This window comes from Coffea arabica, chromosome 11c (assembly GCF_036785885.1).
Source record: "Coffea arabica cultivar ET-39 chromosome 11c, Coffea Arabica ET-39 HiFi, whole genome shotgun sequence".
Classification (NCBI taxonomy): Eukaryota; Viridiplantae; Streptophyta; class Magnoliopsida; order Gentianales; family Rubiaceae; genus Coffea; species Coffea arabica.
Window position 1 is genome coordinate 45,739,305 of NC_092330.1, and position 13,786 is coordinate 45,753,090.

At 38.6% G+C, this 13,786-nt stretch overlaps 1 protein-coding gene and 1 long non-coding RNA gene across 4 annotated transcripts; one reads left to right on the forward strand and one right to left on the reverse strand.

Annotated features, from left to right (window-relative positions):
* Positions 1-952: 952 nt before the first annotated feature.
* Positions 953-2,820, reverse strand: LOC113716895 (uncharacterized). 2 transcript variants are annotated; one of them, XR_003454246.2, is made up of 4 exons: positions 2,668-2,820; positions 2,510-2,567; positions 1,989-2,098; positions 953-1,511 (listed from the first exon to the last, which is right to left on the reverse strand). It is a non-coding gene; the product is annotated as an uncharacterized lncRNA (long non-coding RNA). The 2 variants fall into 2 exon arrangements; XR_011823221.1 differs by having other exon boundaries at positions 1,989-2,105.
* A 3,779-nt stretch (positions 2,821-6,599) lies between these two features.
* LOC113716886 (DNA replication licensing factor MCM2-like) lies at positions 6,600-13,332 on the forward strand. Of its 2 annotated transcripts, XM_072071218.1 has the most exons (17): positions 6,648-7,278; positions 7,828-8,006; positions 8,105-8,294; positions 8,447-8,666; positions 8,758-8,965; positions 9,124-9,258; positions 9,360-9,551; positions 9,874-10,046; positions 10,121-10,309; positions 10,384-10,500; positions 11,157-11,241; positions 11,332-11,484; positions 11,580-11,705; positions 11,807-11,989; positions 12,598-12,756; positions 12,882-13,029; positions 13,200-13,332. In XM_072071218.1, exons 1-16 carry the CDS (start codon positions 6,795-6,797, stop codon positions 12,996-12,998), a joined length of 2,910 nt encoding a protein of 969 aa, XP_071927319.1. In that variant the 5' UTR covers positions 6,648-6,794; the 3' UTR covers positions 12,999-13,029; positions 13,200-13,332. The 2 variants fall into 2 exon arrangements, with proteins under 2 accessions (XP_071927318.1, XP_071927319.1); XM_072071217.1 differs by lacking the exon at positions 13,200-13,332 and having other exon boundaries at positions 6,600-7,278; positions 12,882-13,193.
* The last annotated feature ends 454 nt before the right edge of the window (positions 13,333-13,786 follow it).

Here is a 13,786-nt window from a genome sequence, read left to right on the forward strand (position 1 = left end):
AGAGTACTGACTGTATGGCGAAAAAGAAAGGCAATGGTTGGCTAATGTGTTTGTTTGAAAGAAGAAGAGAGCGAGGGTGAGGGTGAATTTTTTTTTTTAAGAAACAAAACACAAAAAAAAAATCCAATCTAAACATAAAAATAGCTACAAGGATTAAAAAGAAAAACAATGTATGCGAAAAAAAAATCAAATCGTTAACAAGAAAAAATAGATTGACACATGAATAAGGGTATTGAGGACCAAAAAAAATGAAAAATTAAAAAATTTTGAATTAGTCTAAGGGTGCGTTTGGTTCTATAGATTTAGAATTGAATTAGAATCAAAATTCTGTAGAATTGGAATTCCAAGTCATTCCAATTCTTTCGTTTGGGAAATGCATAGAATTGATATAGAATTTATTTGGAATTCCAAATTCTTTGTTTGCATAGGAGAAGAATTCATTAGAAATTAGAATTGTTTTCAAGAAAATTTGCTTACATAAAATTTTTCTTTTTTTCTTTTTTTCTATATAATAATTTCTTTTTTTCTTACATTTAGCTAATTTTTACTAAAGATTTAAAAGAAAAAACCATTTTGTGCCTTTAATAATTTATTTTTTCTCACTCTCATATCAATTTCTTTGGAGAGCATTTCCTTTAGCATGTTTTGATCCATTATCAATTTTTGCGAAGAAATATTTCCCCATCTCAACCGTGGTATTTTCAATTGTGTTTTGATATATTATAATAAAGCAAAATTCTTTCTTATTTCTAATACTTATGCAAGATTCAAAAAAGGTTTCAATCATAATAGCTATGCACAACTAAAACTCAAACTCCTTCAGTAAGTACCAATGGCATGATAAAACTACGAGAGAGGAAAAGTTTGAAGCAATTTTTCACTCATGTGACAATAACTACAAAATCAAGAAGCAATATTTCATGCAAAAAAAAAAAGATAAGAAAACAATCAGTTACAAATAAATCCTAAATATGTAACAAAAACACTTGATCAAATGCTTCAACTGTATAAACCAAAAAGCTAAAAACTATCAGTTACAAATAAATCCTAACTCAAGAGGCCAACTATATAAACCAATTTCTGTTTCTCTATTTTCCACCCCTACTCCAACCACCTCGTCCTGGTTCTATCTCTGTTTTATGTTCTTCAGTAAATAAATAGAAACTTAAAAACAAACAAAAAAATCCAGTAAAAAACGCATATCTCCAAATACCCATTTGTCTGTTCATATCAATCCTTCACTTAGGTAGCTGCGCATTGAGCCATAAGGAGAGTTGATAGCCACAAATTGTATATGTTCAGGCATAACTCTGTAGATCAGAGGTCAAGAGAAAGTACTTCAATGAAGCAGCAGATATAACATTTCAACGCCCAGTTTTGGGACGTTTCATTCCACTAGTATTGAGAGGTGACATGTTGCCACTTGGTCCTGGACTCTCTTCTCTAAAATTTGAGTTCAGCATGGCTAGTTCATGAAGCTGCTACCTCTTTATATGGTCCTGAGACTCATCCTGCAAGAAAAGAAAATAAGGAACATCAGTTGAAACCAGGTTAACTTGATTTCCATCAAGGGTTCACACCAGAACTTGTGATGACATTTATTGAGGCTATACACAAATTTCAGCTAGATTTGACTATATGGTTCAGCGACTAAACTTCATGGTCAAATTCATCTTCTCATCCTATGGTTAATTGGACTTCAATGTCAAAAAAGAGGGGTGAAAAAAGAAGAGTAACATCAATTATCTCAAGTAGTTAACTTATGCATACCACAGGCTTTTGATTTAAATAATTGAACTCAAACCCACTCCAGTCACAGCACCACATATTAGTGAGAGGAAGCAGAAACAAAAGCAGACCTTCAATCATTAAGAAATGCACAACTTGACCAGAAATGTCAAAATATCAATTATCAAGATAACTAACAGCAATCTGCAGAGATAAGCAAAACATAAGCCCATGGTCAAAAAATTTCAGAAAGTTTTAACCTCAAGCGAATTTCCTCCTTTACAGAATCTTTGGCATCATCTGTAGTAGTAACTACGAAAAGCAGCTTGGATCTCACAGTATTCAGAACGAGGACACGCTCAGCAGCCACCTGCAAACTTAAGCAATTGTACTAAAATCACCAAAAAGAATAATCATCCAGGAGCAAATCTAAGTTAAGAAAGTAATAAAACAGCGGTCATCAGTTAATAGAATTAGTCTTCCACAATCAACCACACATCATAATTCCACAACCAACTTTGCAGAAACTAAGTAAATTACGGAACACTGAGATAAAGAACTCATCCATAAACATATGATTCTAACATCAGAAACTATTCATTACCTTGAATTGCAGAAAAGGTTTATCATGAGTTCATTGATCAAATTAAAGAGAAATCAAGAAACAGAGATACAAGGAACCAAAATCAAGTAAATTAACCCTATTAACCAAGTAACAAGAATCAGTCAAATTAAAATAATACAGAAAATGTACTAATGGAGAAAAAGAAGAAATTCTTACCAGAGCTAAAAGGATATGATCAATCCTCTCTTTAATCCCGAAATCAGGAACCCAGTATCTACACAAAGTAAAACACGAAATATAGACACAATTATAGTAAAAATAACAAGAGGGGAAAAATGAAAAAAGAAGAAGAAGAAAAAGAAAATGAAACCAACTTTATCCACGCAGGACAATAAACTCTCCGTCATTGAACAGATTTGGTGGCCAATTTGCCAATATCGTAGTCAAGTTCGACCGCTGATGCGACGGCCAAAGACGCAGTCCGAGCTGAGCTGCTGCGAACCGAGCTGGACGAATGCAGCTGAACTGAGAAGGAAAAGCCTAACTGGGCTATCCTGTAAAGAAAAAGCAATGGCGGGACTCGGGTCCCCGAAATAATTCCGACGGTCAAGTCAGAAGAGTTTATGAGTAAGGCAACAGTATAGAGTACTGTGTATGGTGTACCTTGTGTCGTCTTGTGGCGCTGTATTTATAGGCTTGAACGGGTAGTAGTTTCTTTACAGGAGTCAAAGTCCCCCTTAGGGTTCGGAGTCTTTCTAGGGTTTTGTACGGCAGTTCCTAAAAGTTCGGAGGCGGCGGCCCACTGGGCCCACCTCGTGGAGAGGCGACTGTCACAGCCGAGCTGGTTCCTCTATGTCGAACTGAGGTGTGCGAGCTGTAGGATCTCTATTGCCGACCTTGTGTGTGTGGTATGCCGAGCTGACACGTGTCACGCGTGGATTTGCCCCACTACAATAGCCCCCCTTTGAGTCTAGAGTCACCGAGAGGTCGCGTGAGTTTGGACCAAATTACGAAGCGTTAGGTCTGCTTGGTGTGAGACCCATGATCCTATGATCACGCCCCTTGTCCGAACAACTGCCACGTCTACTGTCATAACTGTCCCTTCAAGGGTCACGTCCTCTCACAATGGCGGTTGTCAGTTCAAACGTCTCCCCCCAGTGGCGGTTGCTTAGTAATAAATTTGGAATTTCAATTCGGGACTCTTCGTCTTCCCGCCCAGGGGGCCTATAAATAGCCCCACCGAACGTCACTTTCAAGCCTTCTTCCTCATTCTCTCTTCTCCAACATCTTCACCAGCTCGTTACCTGTTTAGTGAGGTCGTTCGGGAATAACGTCCCTTCTTAGTTTCAACCCGCTCTCCTTCCTTATCCACTAGTAAGTCTTCTTTTCCCGTTTATGTCGTATTCTTCCACACACTCAGACATCACCAACTCGGCACCTAGGCGTAGAATAGCCCGACCTGCCCCAATAGAGATATTATCCTCTTCTTCCAGCTCTTCTTCCTCAAGGTCCGAGTACCTTCATTCACCAGCACATTCTCCATCCTTAGATATGGACCAACCCGGTCAGCCTGCCCAACCTGAGGCTGAAACTGCTGTCCCAGAGATTCCTTTGAAAGCAGTTCCAGCTCGTGCCAGGGCAGGATCCCCCAGGGGGTCAGATATCGACTTCGGTGAAGTCGAGATCATCCCCCTTCCTGGACCAGGGGGACGTGGACGAACTAGTGGGGAGGTATGACATTCCTCCCCAGTTCGAGGCTAGGGCTGCCCGGCCAGGGGAGTACGCTTGCCGACCTCCTTCTGGGTTTGTGACTATCTACAGATATCAGCTTGTGGCTGGTCTCCGCCTTCCCATCCCTCAATTTTTTTATCAGATCCTGTAAAGAAAAAGCAATTGCGGGACTCGGGTCCCCGGAATAGCTCCGACGGTCAAGTCAGAAGAGTTTATGAGTAGGGCAACATTATAGAGTACTGTGTATGGTGTACCTTGTGTCGTCTTGTGGCGCTGTATTTATAGGCTTGAACTGGTAGTAGTTTCCTTACCGGAGTCAAAATCCCCCTTAGGGTTCGGAGTCTTTTTAGGATTTTGTACGATAGTTCCTAAAAGTTCGGAGGCGACGGCCCACTGGGCCCACCTCATGGAGAGGCGACTGTCACATCCGAGCTGGCTCCTCTATGCCGAACTGAGGTGTGCGAGCTGTAGGATCTCTATTGCCGACCTTGTGTGTGTGGTATGCCGAGCTGACACGTGTCACGCATGGATTTGCCCTACTACAACCACAATTCCGTCACAAAATTCAAGCTCAAATTGAGAAAAGCGGATGAATTCGCTTCCACCTTCCCAGAATATACGAATCTCCAAAGAAGGGAGCACTTGGAGGGGTAGTAGGAATGGTGAAGAGTAAAAGGATGGTCGGAGGAGCGAAGGGCAATGGGGGTGATGGTCGTGTGAGAGGCAAAATGTTAAAAACTGAGATGGAAGCGGCGGTGGAGAGCAAGAGCCATTGAGCCGAGCAAATGCGGTGAATTAGACAGAAAGAGGGAAGCGAATAAACTTGACCCGATTTTTATTTTTTACCCACATTGGATCCACGTGTAGACCCGTTTTTTAGGGTTTAGACGTAGAATTGGAATCAAAATTCTTTTGGTCTGATAAAGAATTCAACTCATGGAATTGAAATCTCTTGGAATTAGAATTCAATGCTAATTCTATGGAAAATGCAGCATCCAAACACAAGAATTAGAATTGCGGTTCCAATTATAATTCTAAACCCTAATTCTATGGGGTACCAAACGCACCTTAAGCCGAAAAATAGAATATTGAAATTGAGAATTCACAATGATCAATTATCTAAATTCATTTCAAGCAACTAGCTTGGTGTATGATTTTTTATTCTTTAAATTCGATTATCCAATCCTAACCACACATGTATGGTACTCACTTTATTGCTTTAAAAAATTTTCTTCTCTTGTGGAGGTTTCTTTTTCATTTCTTTCTATTGAGCTTACTAACATTAATCGTGCTTTTAAAAGTCTCAAGTTTCTATGTTTGATTGAGGTGCGACTTGTTATCATTGTATAACAGGTCCTCAGGGTCTTCAATTGGTGGACATAATTCTATGGTTTAATTTTGTAACACTATGTTTGTATTTAATATATGTCTTGTTTTTGACAAATTAGTTTTTTGGATATTTATTTAAAATTTTGTTCTAACTTACGGTAGAAGTTGTAGAAAATTTTTTTGAAGTGCGCAATTTTTTTTGATATTTTGAAGTATATTATTTAAAAATTTTGAGGAGTTTTTTTCAAATTATTGTAGTTAAAGCTTTTTAAAACCTTGTAAAAGACAAACTTAGCAAAAAGTTTTTGTTTGCCAAACAGGCCAATAGTTTGAGAGAGAGAACATTTCCCGTCTTAGGTTTGCCCTACACACAATAGAGCAAACCATAGGTTATTCCATGCAATTTTAGGTTACTCCATATCAATAACCAAACAACAGCAAAAAATGTATTGAATATGAAAAATATATATAGTTTTAATTCCTAATGTTTAGTCTTTGTGAGATTTTAGTCTTTAAAATTTTGACAAAAGTAAATTTGGTCATTAATATTTAGCACATGTGCAATTTTAGTCCTTAAGTTTTGGCAAGAGAAAATCTGATTGCTAATGTATATAATTTAAAATAGGACATTTGAATATTTTTTCCCAATAATTCATAGAATTTAATCACCTTTAGTCATATGTCCGTTAAATTAAGCTTCTCCATAAAGAAACAAAATAAATAGTTAACTTTAAACAATAAAATTAAGAACTAATAACTCACATGCTAACTAATTAACTAGAAACAAGAAGGAAAATTTTTTAACTAAAACTAGTTGGAACACTCAATTCATTGATTCAGAACTTGAATTCACTTTCCATCCATATTGTCCCAAGCAAACAATTGCAATACTTAATTTTTTCTCATATAGATTAACATATTTCCTTTTTTTTTATTATGGGTTAATCAGTAACTAATGTGTTATTATGCAAGTTATTTTTATTGTTCAAAATTACTTACTATTTTGCTTCATTTTTAAGAAGTATAATTCAATAAACATGTGAGTACACTTGAATGATTCTGCCAATATTTAAGAAAATAGAAAATATGTCAATTGTCCTAAAGTACCTGGGGACCAGATTTTGTTTTATTAAAACTTTAGAGACCATAACTGCATAAATGCTAAACATTGAGAACTAAAAGCGCACAAGAGCCAAATATTGGAGGCTAAAACTACAATTCCCCCCCCCCCCCTGTCGTCGTAGCCACGGGTCTGGGGTGGGGGGCAGCTGTTGGCGCCAAATTCTCCCGCCAAAACAACAGCATTACCCTATCCCTCCTCCACTGTAGCAGACATTCCAAAGAGGGGTAGTGCGAGGTGCGCCGTAGCAGACTAAGCCAATCGACTAATTGGTTGCCAGAGAGAGAAAGACAGCGGGAGGGAAGGGGGACGCCAAAAATAATGTCGAGAGAAGGCGAATCAGGCGGCGGAAGTGGGGGAATGCCGGGGCGTAGCGACGAGTCATCTTCGCGGTCAGATCAGGGGAACATTAATCCCACACCATCAACCCCGGAATCGCCTACGTCAGCAGGATTTAACACAGATCAGCTGCCTCCGAACACGAGCCAGAATTACTCTGAAGAGGAGGACGACGACGAGGCATCCGTGGACCCGGAAATCATCAGAGACGAGGAAGAAAATGAAGCGGAGGAGGAGGAGGAAGGAGAGGACCTCTTCAACGATAACTACCTGGATGATTATCGGAGAATGAATGAGCAGGACCAATACGAGTCCCTGGGACTTGACGATTCCATGGAGGACGAAAGGGATTTGGATCAGATCATGGCCGACAGAAGGGCTGCCGAGATCGAACTTGCTGCCAGGGACACTCGCTTCCGAGCCTCATCTCAGCAGCGAAAGCTTCCCCAGCTTCTCCACGACCAGGGTGGGATCTATTCTCCTCTATCGTGTCTTATCTTTCATTCATTTTCAATTGCCAATATTTTTCAGTAACTTGATTACTTCCTAGAATAGGTTGTACTGTTTGATTTTGATTCTCTGGTGTGGCTTTTAGCGTCTGCTACTCAGAAATTAAGAAATGTATGTTAATGCCAGAAATGTTTCTATCAACTGTCAGTACACGTCTTTCTTTTTCGCTCACTTTTCCTATCCAAAAACTCGTGGTTTGCATACTTACATCCACTTTCCAAACTTTTTAAAGCTTAAGGTGCATCTTTCATATGTCATATTTGCTGTCCTACATTAATGAGTGTACTTCGGAAACTTTTGAAGTCTATACATTCACATGTTTGCTTTGGATGGCATCTGTTTATTCCAACTTGATCTTCCCGAAAAAGCAACCTCACATTTGCTGAATATTTTATTCATTGGTTAAATCCATTTTAGGACCTTTATCCTTGATTTCCTACCGAGCAGTAGTGGTTGCATCACAACTTAGCAGTTGATACATCTAAGTATATTTTTTCCCTTGCAGATACCGACGATGACAACTACAGGCCCTCAAAACGAACTCGAGCTGATTTTAGGCCTCCCACCGCTCCAAGAAGCTTTGAAGACACTGATGCAATGCAGAGTTCACCTGGTAGATCACAGCCAGCAAACTCCAGAGAGGATGTGCCCATGACTGATCCAACTGATGATGATCCATTTGAGGTGTGTTGTTGTTTTTAGTTCAAGCATTGCGATCTTAGTCATCAAATATGTTGGTGTATTACCAAATTAGGTTATGAATTGTTGGGTTTCTGGCGCAGGATGATGACAATGAGGATGGTGAATTTGAAATGTACCGGGTTCAAGGAACGCTTAGAGAATGGGTTACTAGAGATGAGGTGCGGCGTTTCATTGCAAAGAAATTTAAAGAGTTCTTGCTCACATATGTGAATCCAAAGAGTGATAGTGGGGACTTTGAGTATCTGCGGCAGATAAATGAGATGGTATCAGGTCCAAGGGTTTGCCATTCCAGCGCTTAATTTATATAACCTTCAAGTTTGTTTTTATGCTGGATGACTATATAATGCATTCATCATTCATGACAACATTACATTCTATGTACTTGTATACTTTTTCTTTGATTCAGTGAATTTTATATGCAGTAAACAAGTGCAGCCTTGAGATTGATTACAAGCAGTTTATCTATATCCACCCCAATATTGCCATCTGGCTGGCAGATGCACCCCATTCGGTCCTAGAGGTCATGGAAGAAGTTGCTAATAAAGTTGTTTTCGACTTGCATCCAAACTATAAGCAGATTCATCAAAAAATCTATGTTCGCATCACCAATTTGCCCGTTTATGACCAGATACGTAACATCCGGTAAATTTTGATCGTGTAAATTCTGTTGGTTTTCACATTATGGATATCAAAGTAGAGTTGAGAGTTTAGTCCTTATCTTGTGCTGTGACAGGCAGATTCATTTGAACACCATGATTCGTATTGGAGGAGTTGTAACCCGTCGTTCTGGAGTCTTTCCTCAATTACAACAAGTGAAGTATGACTGTAACAAATGTGGTGCAATCTTAGGACCATTTTTCCAGAATTCTTATTCAGAGGTTAAGGTTGGTTCTTGCCCAGAATGCCAATCTAAAGGACCATTTACTGTCAACATTGAGCAGGTGAGTTCCTTTCATTACTCTTTTTCTTTTGCTTTCTTATTCCTTCATGCCAAGGAAAGAAGCCCAATGTCAGCGTTTACAACAGAAAAATTTTTATTGTTTTGTTTTCAAAGGATGAAAGGGATGTTGCTTTCTTTGACCATATTGTGTTGTTGTAGACGATATACAGGAATTACCAGAAACTTACCCTTCAAGAGAGCCCGGGAATTGTGCCAGCTGGTCGGTTACCAAGATGCAAGGAAGTTATACTGTTGAATGATCTTATTGATTGTGCCCGTCCAGGAGAAGAGATTGTAAATTTTTAACCTTCTAATATTTCAAATGTCTAGTTTTTATTTATTTTACAGCTGCCACATAATGTTCTTGTTGACTTCGTCTATGTTTTAACTTCCAGGAGGTGACAGGCATTTACACAAATAACTTTGACTTGTCTCTCAATACAAAGAATGGTTTTCCTGTTTTTGCAACTGTTATTGAAGCAAATTATGTAACAAAGAAGCAAGACCTCTTCTCAGCTTACAAACTCACCCAGGAGGACAAGGAAGAAATTGAGAAGTTGGCCAAAGATCCTAGGATTGGAGAAAGAGTGCGTTAGTTATTTCTTCCTAATCTATTAACAACTTATTTTTCCAAAGGAGAAGTTCACTGTTATATGTATAAAGTACACTGTTTATAGTTTTGTGGATTTGCATACTTCATTATATGGATTAATCTTCTATACACTGACAGTGTATACACTTTCACCATTAGATACATGACACATAATCCAAATTTGAATTTGAAGTCCAAATTTTGCATATGTGTCGTGCATCTAACCGTGATAGTGTATACACTGTCAGTGTATACAAGATTTACTCTAATTATATTTCCATACTTAAGTATTGTGGATTTCACATGTCAATTTTTAGATCATCAAGTCCATTGCGCCTTCCATATATGGTCACGAGGACATAAAAACTGCAATTGCTCTTGCAATGTTTGGGGGCCAAGAGAAAAATGTTGAAGGAAAACATAGACTACGGGGTGACATCAATGTGCTCCTGTTAGGTGATCCTGGCACGGCAAAGTCACAGTTCCTGAAGTATGTTTACATCCTGATTGAATTGCATTTTTTGGTAATGCTTAGTCATTTAATTGCCATGGGAATGTTACCAGGTATGTTGAAAAGACTGGTCAAAGAGCTGTCTATACTACAGGAAAAGGAGCTTCTGCTGTAGGGCTAACAGCAGCAGTCCACAAGGACCCAGTCACCCGAGAGTGGACACTGGAAGGTGGGGCTCTTGTTCTGGCTGATAGAGGGATATGTCTTATTGATGAGTTCGATAAGATGAATGATCAAGACAGGTAAGCGTGTGCATGTTGTATTTGTGCTTATTTGGCCTTTTATACTTGCTTTTCTGAGATATTCTTATTCTCAGGGTGAGTATTCATGAAGCCATGGAGCAACAGAGCATAAGTATATCAAAGGCAGGGATTGTCACATCTCTTCAGGCCCGTTGTTCTGTTGTTGCTGCTGCAAATCCTATTGGTGGAAGGTATGCAAGAAGTATAAGATCTTTTTATCAGCAATGAGCATTGGGCTAGTCAGGCTTATACATATGCATCCAAGCAGGTGACAACAATTCATGGCATATGATAATATAATTCATCTATTGTTTTGTTGAATTTATAAATGCTACACTTGTTTGTCAGGTTGACACACAAGTCCAGTTGCTCCATTCCCCTTACTTCTATTATGTTTGTCATACTGACAGATGCTCATGAAGAGCTAAATTATTGCTGGACCAAATGTACATAGTTTCCACTCATCATGGAGGAAATCTTGTCCAAAATTCGACTAAGAAAATTCAATGGGTTTAAATTCCCTAGATTCCATTATGATAAGATTTTAATTTCTGTAATTTCCTGAAAGTCGCCCATTCCAATTCTTGCCAGAAAAGACTTTTAGTAAGAAAATATTAAGGAGGAATAACATGGGTCATAACTTCTCCATTAGTTGTTCTTAACTTTTTGCTAAGCTGAATATGCAGTTAAAAGATCCTTAGGATTTGAGCAAAGTATACATGTTCTGCTTCTTTCTTTCTTTTTTGCTCTTTTCCTCTTCTTTTCTTTTGTTTTTGTGTTTGTTTTTGGTTTTATCTGTTACATACTCGACTGAGTTTGGTTCTAACTCCAATTGCTTTCTTTGCAGATATGATTCCTCAAGAACCTTTTCCCAAAACGTGGAATTGACAGATCCCATAATTTCCCGCTTTGACATTCTTTGTGTTGTTAAGGTTATTTGTTTTTTTTTCATTTGAGTCTCAGTCTCATCTAATTATAAATTTCATGAATTGATTTTGATGGAATGATAGGATATTTTGCAGGATGTGGTTGATCCAGTAACAGATGAGATGCTAGCCAAATTTGTAGTTGATAGTCACTTCAAATCACAACCAAAAGGTGCTACATTGGATGATAGATCTGTACTCAATTCAAATGATGACGCTCAAGCATCTGTCCTACCCGCTGACCCTGAGGTCTATTCCTTGAGCTGTTTTTATGCATTGTTTTAGTAAACGTTTTTGAACTTACACGTACCTTGCTTAAACACAAAAAGCATGTTTCTTCTCAGATAATTTCTCAAGATTTGCTAAAGAAGTACATAACCTATGCCAAGTTGAATGTATTCCCAAGGTTGCATGATGCAGATTTAGACAAGCTTACTCAAGTTTATGCTGAATTGCGTAGAGAATCTTCTGTGAGTCTCATTCGACATGAGTTTACTTTAGAAAATTCTGCACCTGCTGATTTTCTTGACTCTTTCATGTTGTATGGTGCTTTATATCTGTGCATTTGCAGCACGGACAAGGGGTTCCAATAGCTGTAAGGCACATAGAATCAATGATAAGGATGTCTGAGGCACATGCAAGGATGCATCTTAGACAACATGTCACCCAAGAAGATGTGGACATGGCTATTCGTGTATTATTGGACTCATTTATATCGACGCAGAAGTTTGGAGTTCAAAAGGCTTTGCAAAAGGTATTAATGAGTACAGCAGTGTTTTTGTTTTACTTTACCTTCTTTCCTTCCTCCCCTTTGTGTATTCTTGGACAATCATTTCTGCTCCTACCACCTTTATATGACTCTTTACCCTTTGATTATTTCTTGCTGCAGAAATCTTTTTTTTCTTTTTTTTTTAAAGGGCACATCAAATATTTGCAAAAATAGCTTTTGAAGAATATTCAGTTTTAAAAGAATGTAACCAAGTAACGAGGTCAAATGCCTTAAAACACTATCGACAAATGTGGAATAATAAAGACGAAAAAAAGGTATGAAAATGGTTTGATAGTTAATCTGTTTGTCAGTATCCCATGTTGAACGATGAGAACTTTTTATCTGAAAGAGAAACATAGAGCAGCAAAGGCGTGCTGGTTCTTGTTCATTCATGTTTTGGCTTGACTGATTGATAGAAATAATCCAATCGGTAATTACTGACAGATCCAATTAGGCTGACTAGGGGATCCAGTCCTTTATATGCTCTTAAACTTACCATTTGCACAATCAAAGTACACGATAGAAAGCATTGCGAGCAAGTTTGTTTATCTCATTACTGAGATTAGTATTAAGGGATTAAGAATTTCATGCAGAGCTTCAAAAAGTACATGACTTTCAAGAAGGATTTCAATGCTATTATTTTGCATCTTCTGCGCGGGCTCATAAAGGGTGCACTTGATTTGGAACTCTCGTCTGGCTCTACTGCAAATCTTCCACACATAGATGTAAAAGTGGAAGAGTTGCAAACCAAGGTACAAGAACTTGTAAAATCATCTGGCTATGCGGAATTCCTCTGGTTCCCTGATACTACTTATATTCCATGTGCGGCTTGGTTTGTTAGCGTTCTAATGCTTGAGATTGAATTCCGTACCTGCAGGCACTCGAGTATGGCATCGCTGACCTAAAACCGTTCTTTTCTAGCGCCGAATTTTCGCTGGCCAACTTTGAACTGGATGAGAGACGCTGTGTGATAAGGCATCGTGTTGCAGGATGAGTTCCTATTTGTTTTCTTGTAGATTTGAATGGTAATTTGTTACATTATGTGTTTTGGTAGCTACTAAGGAGTGTCTTTCCCCATTTTGTTTCTACCATGATTTCGATCATGGGATTGATGCAAATTCTAATCTTCCCCATGTGTCGTGCAAGATTTTGGTATTTGAAAGAAAAAGGAAAACTATTTATTTGGGCATTGCAGGGGTGATTTGGCTACGCAGTCCATCAGCCGTACAAAAGCCAGGTTCTCCATAGTGGCATAGCATCCAGTGGCAACAGTAGCACCCAAAGATTTTAAATTCCTTCTCAAAAAATTCTCGTAATCTAACTCTGAGACCTTGCCATTACAAGGCGAAAGCAGGCAGACGCCACACCTAACAAAGCAAAACATTTGGCCTATTAGTATTACTCTACGAGAGATGTAAGCTTTCCCGACTCGAACCATGCCTGCGTCAGCCTTGAAGCCTAACAAGAGTTCTGTGCTAATGCCTGCCGGAGATCTCCTCCTGTTCCAGTAGGCATGGGCCTTGAGGTTACTGTCCACAATTTATGGTTACTAGTTGATTTTTTTCTTTGTAAAATGGAGAAAGCTGCTTTTAAGGTGCTTTTAAATGTTATGGTATTTCCGCTTTTTGGCTTCCGGTAAGACTAGAACTACGGGAGAAAACCCGCGCAGTACGGGAATGAGGTACCTGTGAGTGTAATGTTGCTTGAAGATCAAATGTTAATAGCAGTGCAGAAGATTTTCATTATACTTTTGAGAATGTCATGCCAATGACTCGGAAAGAA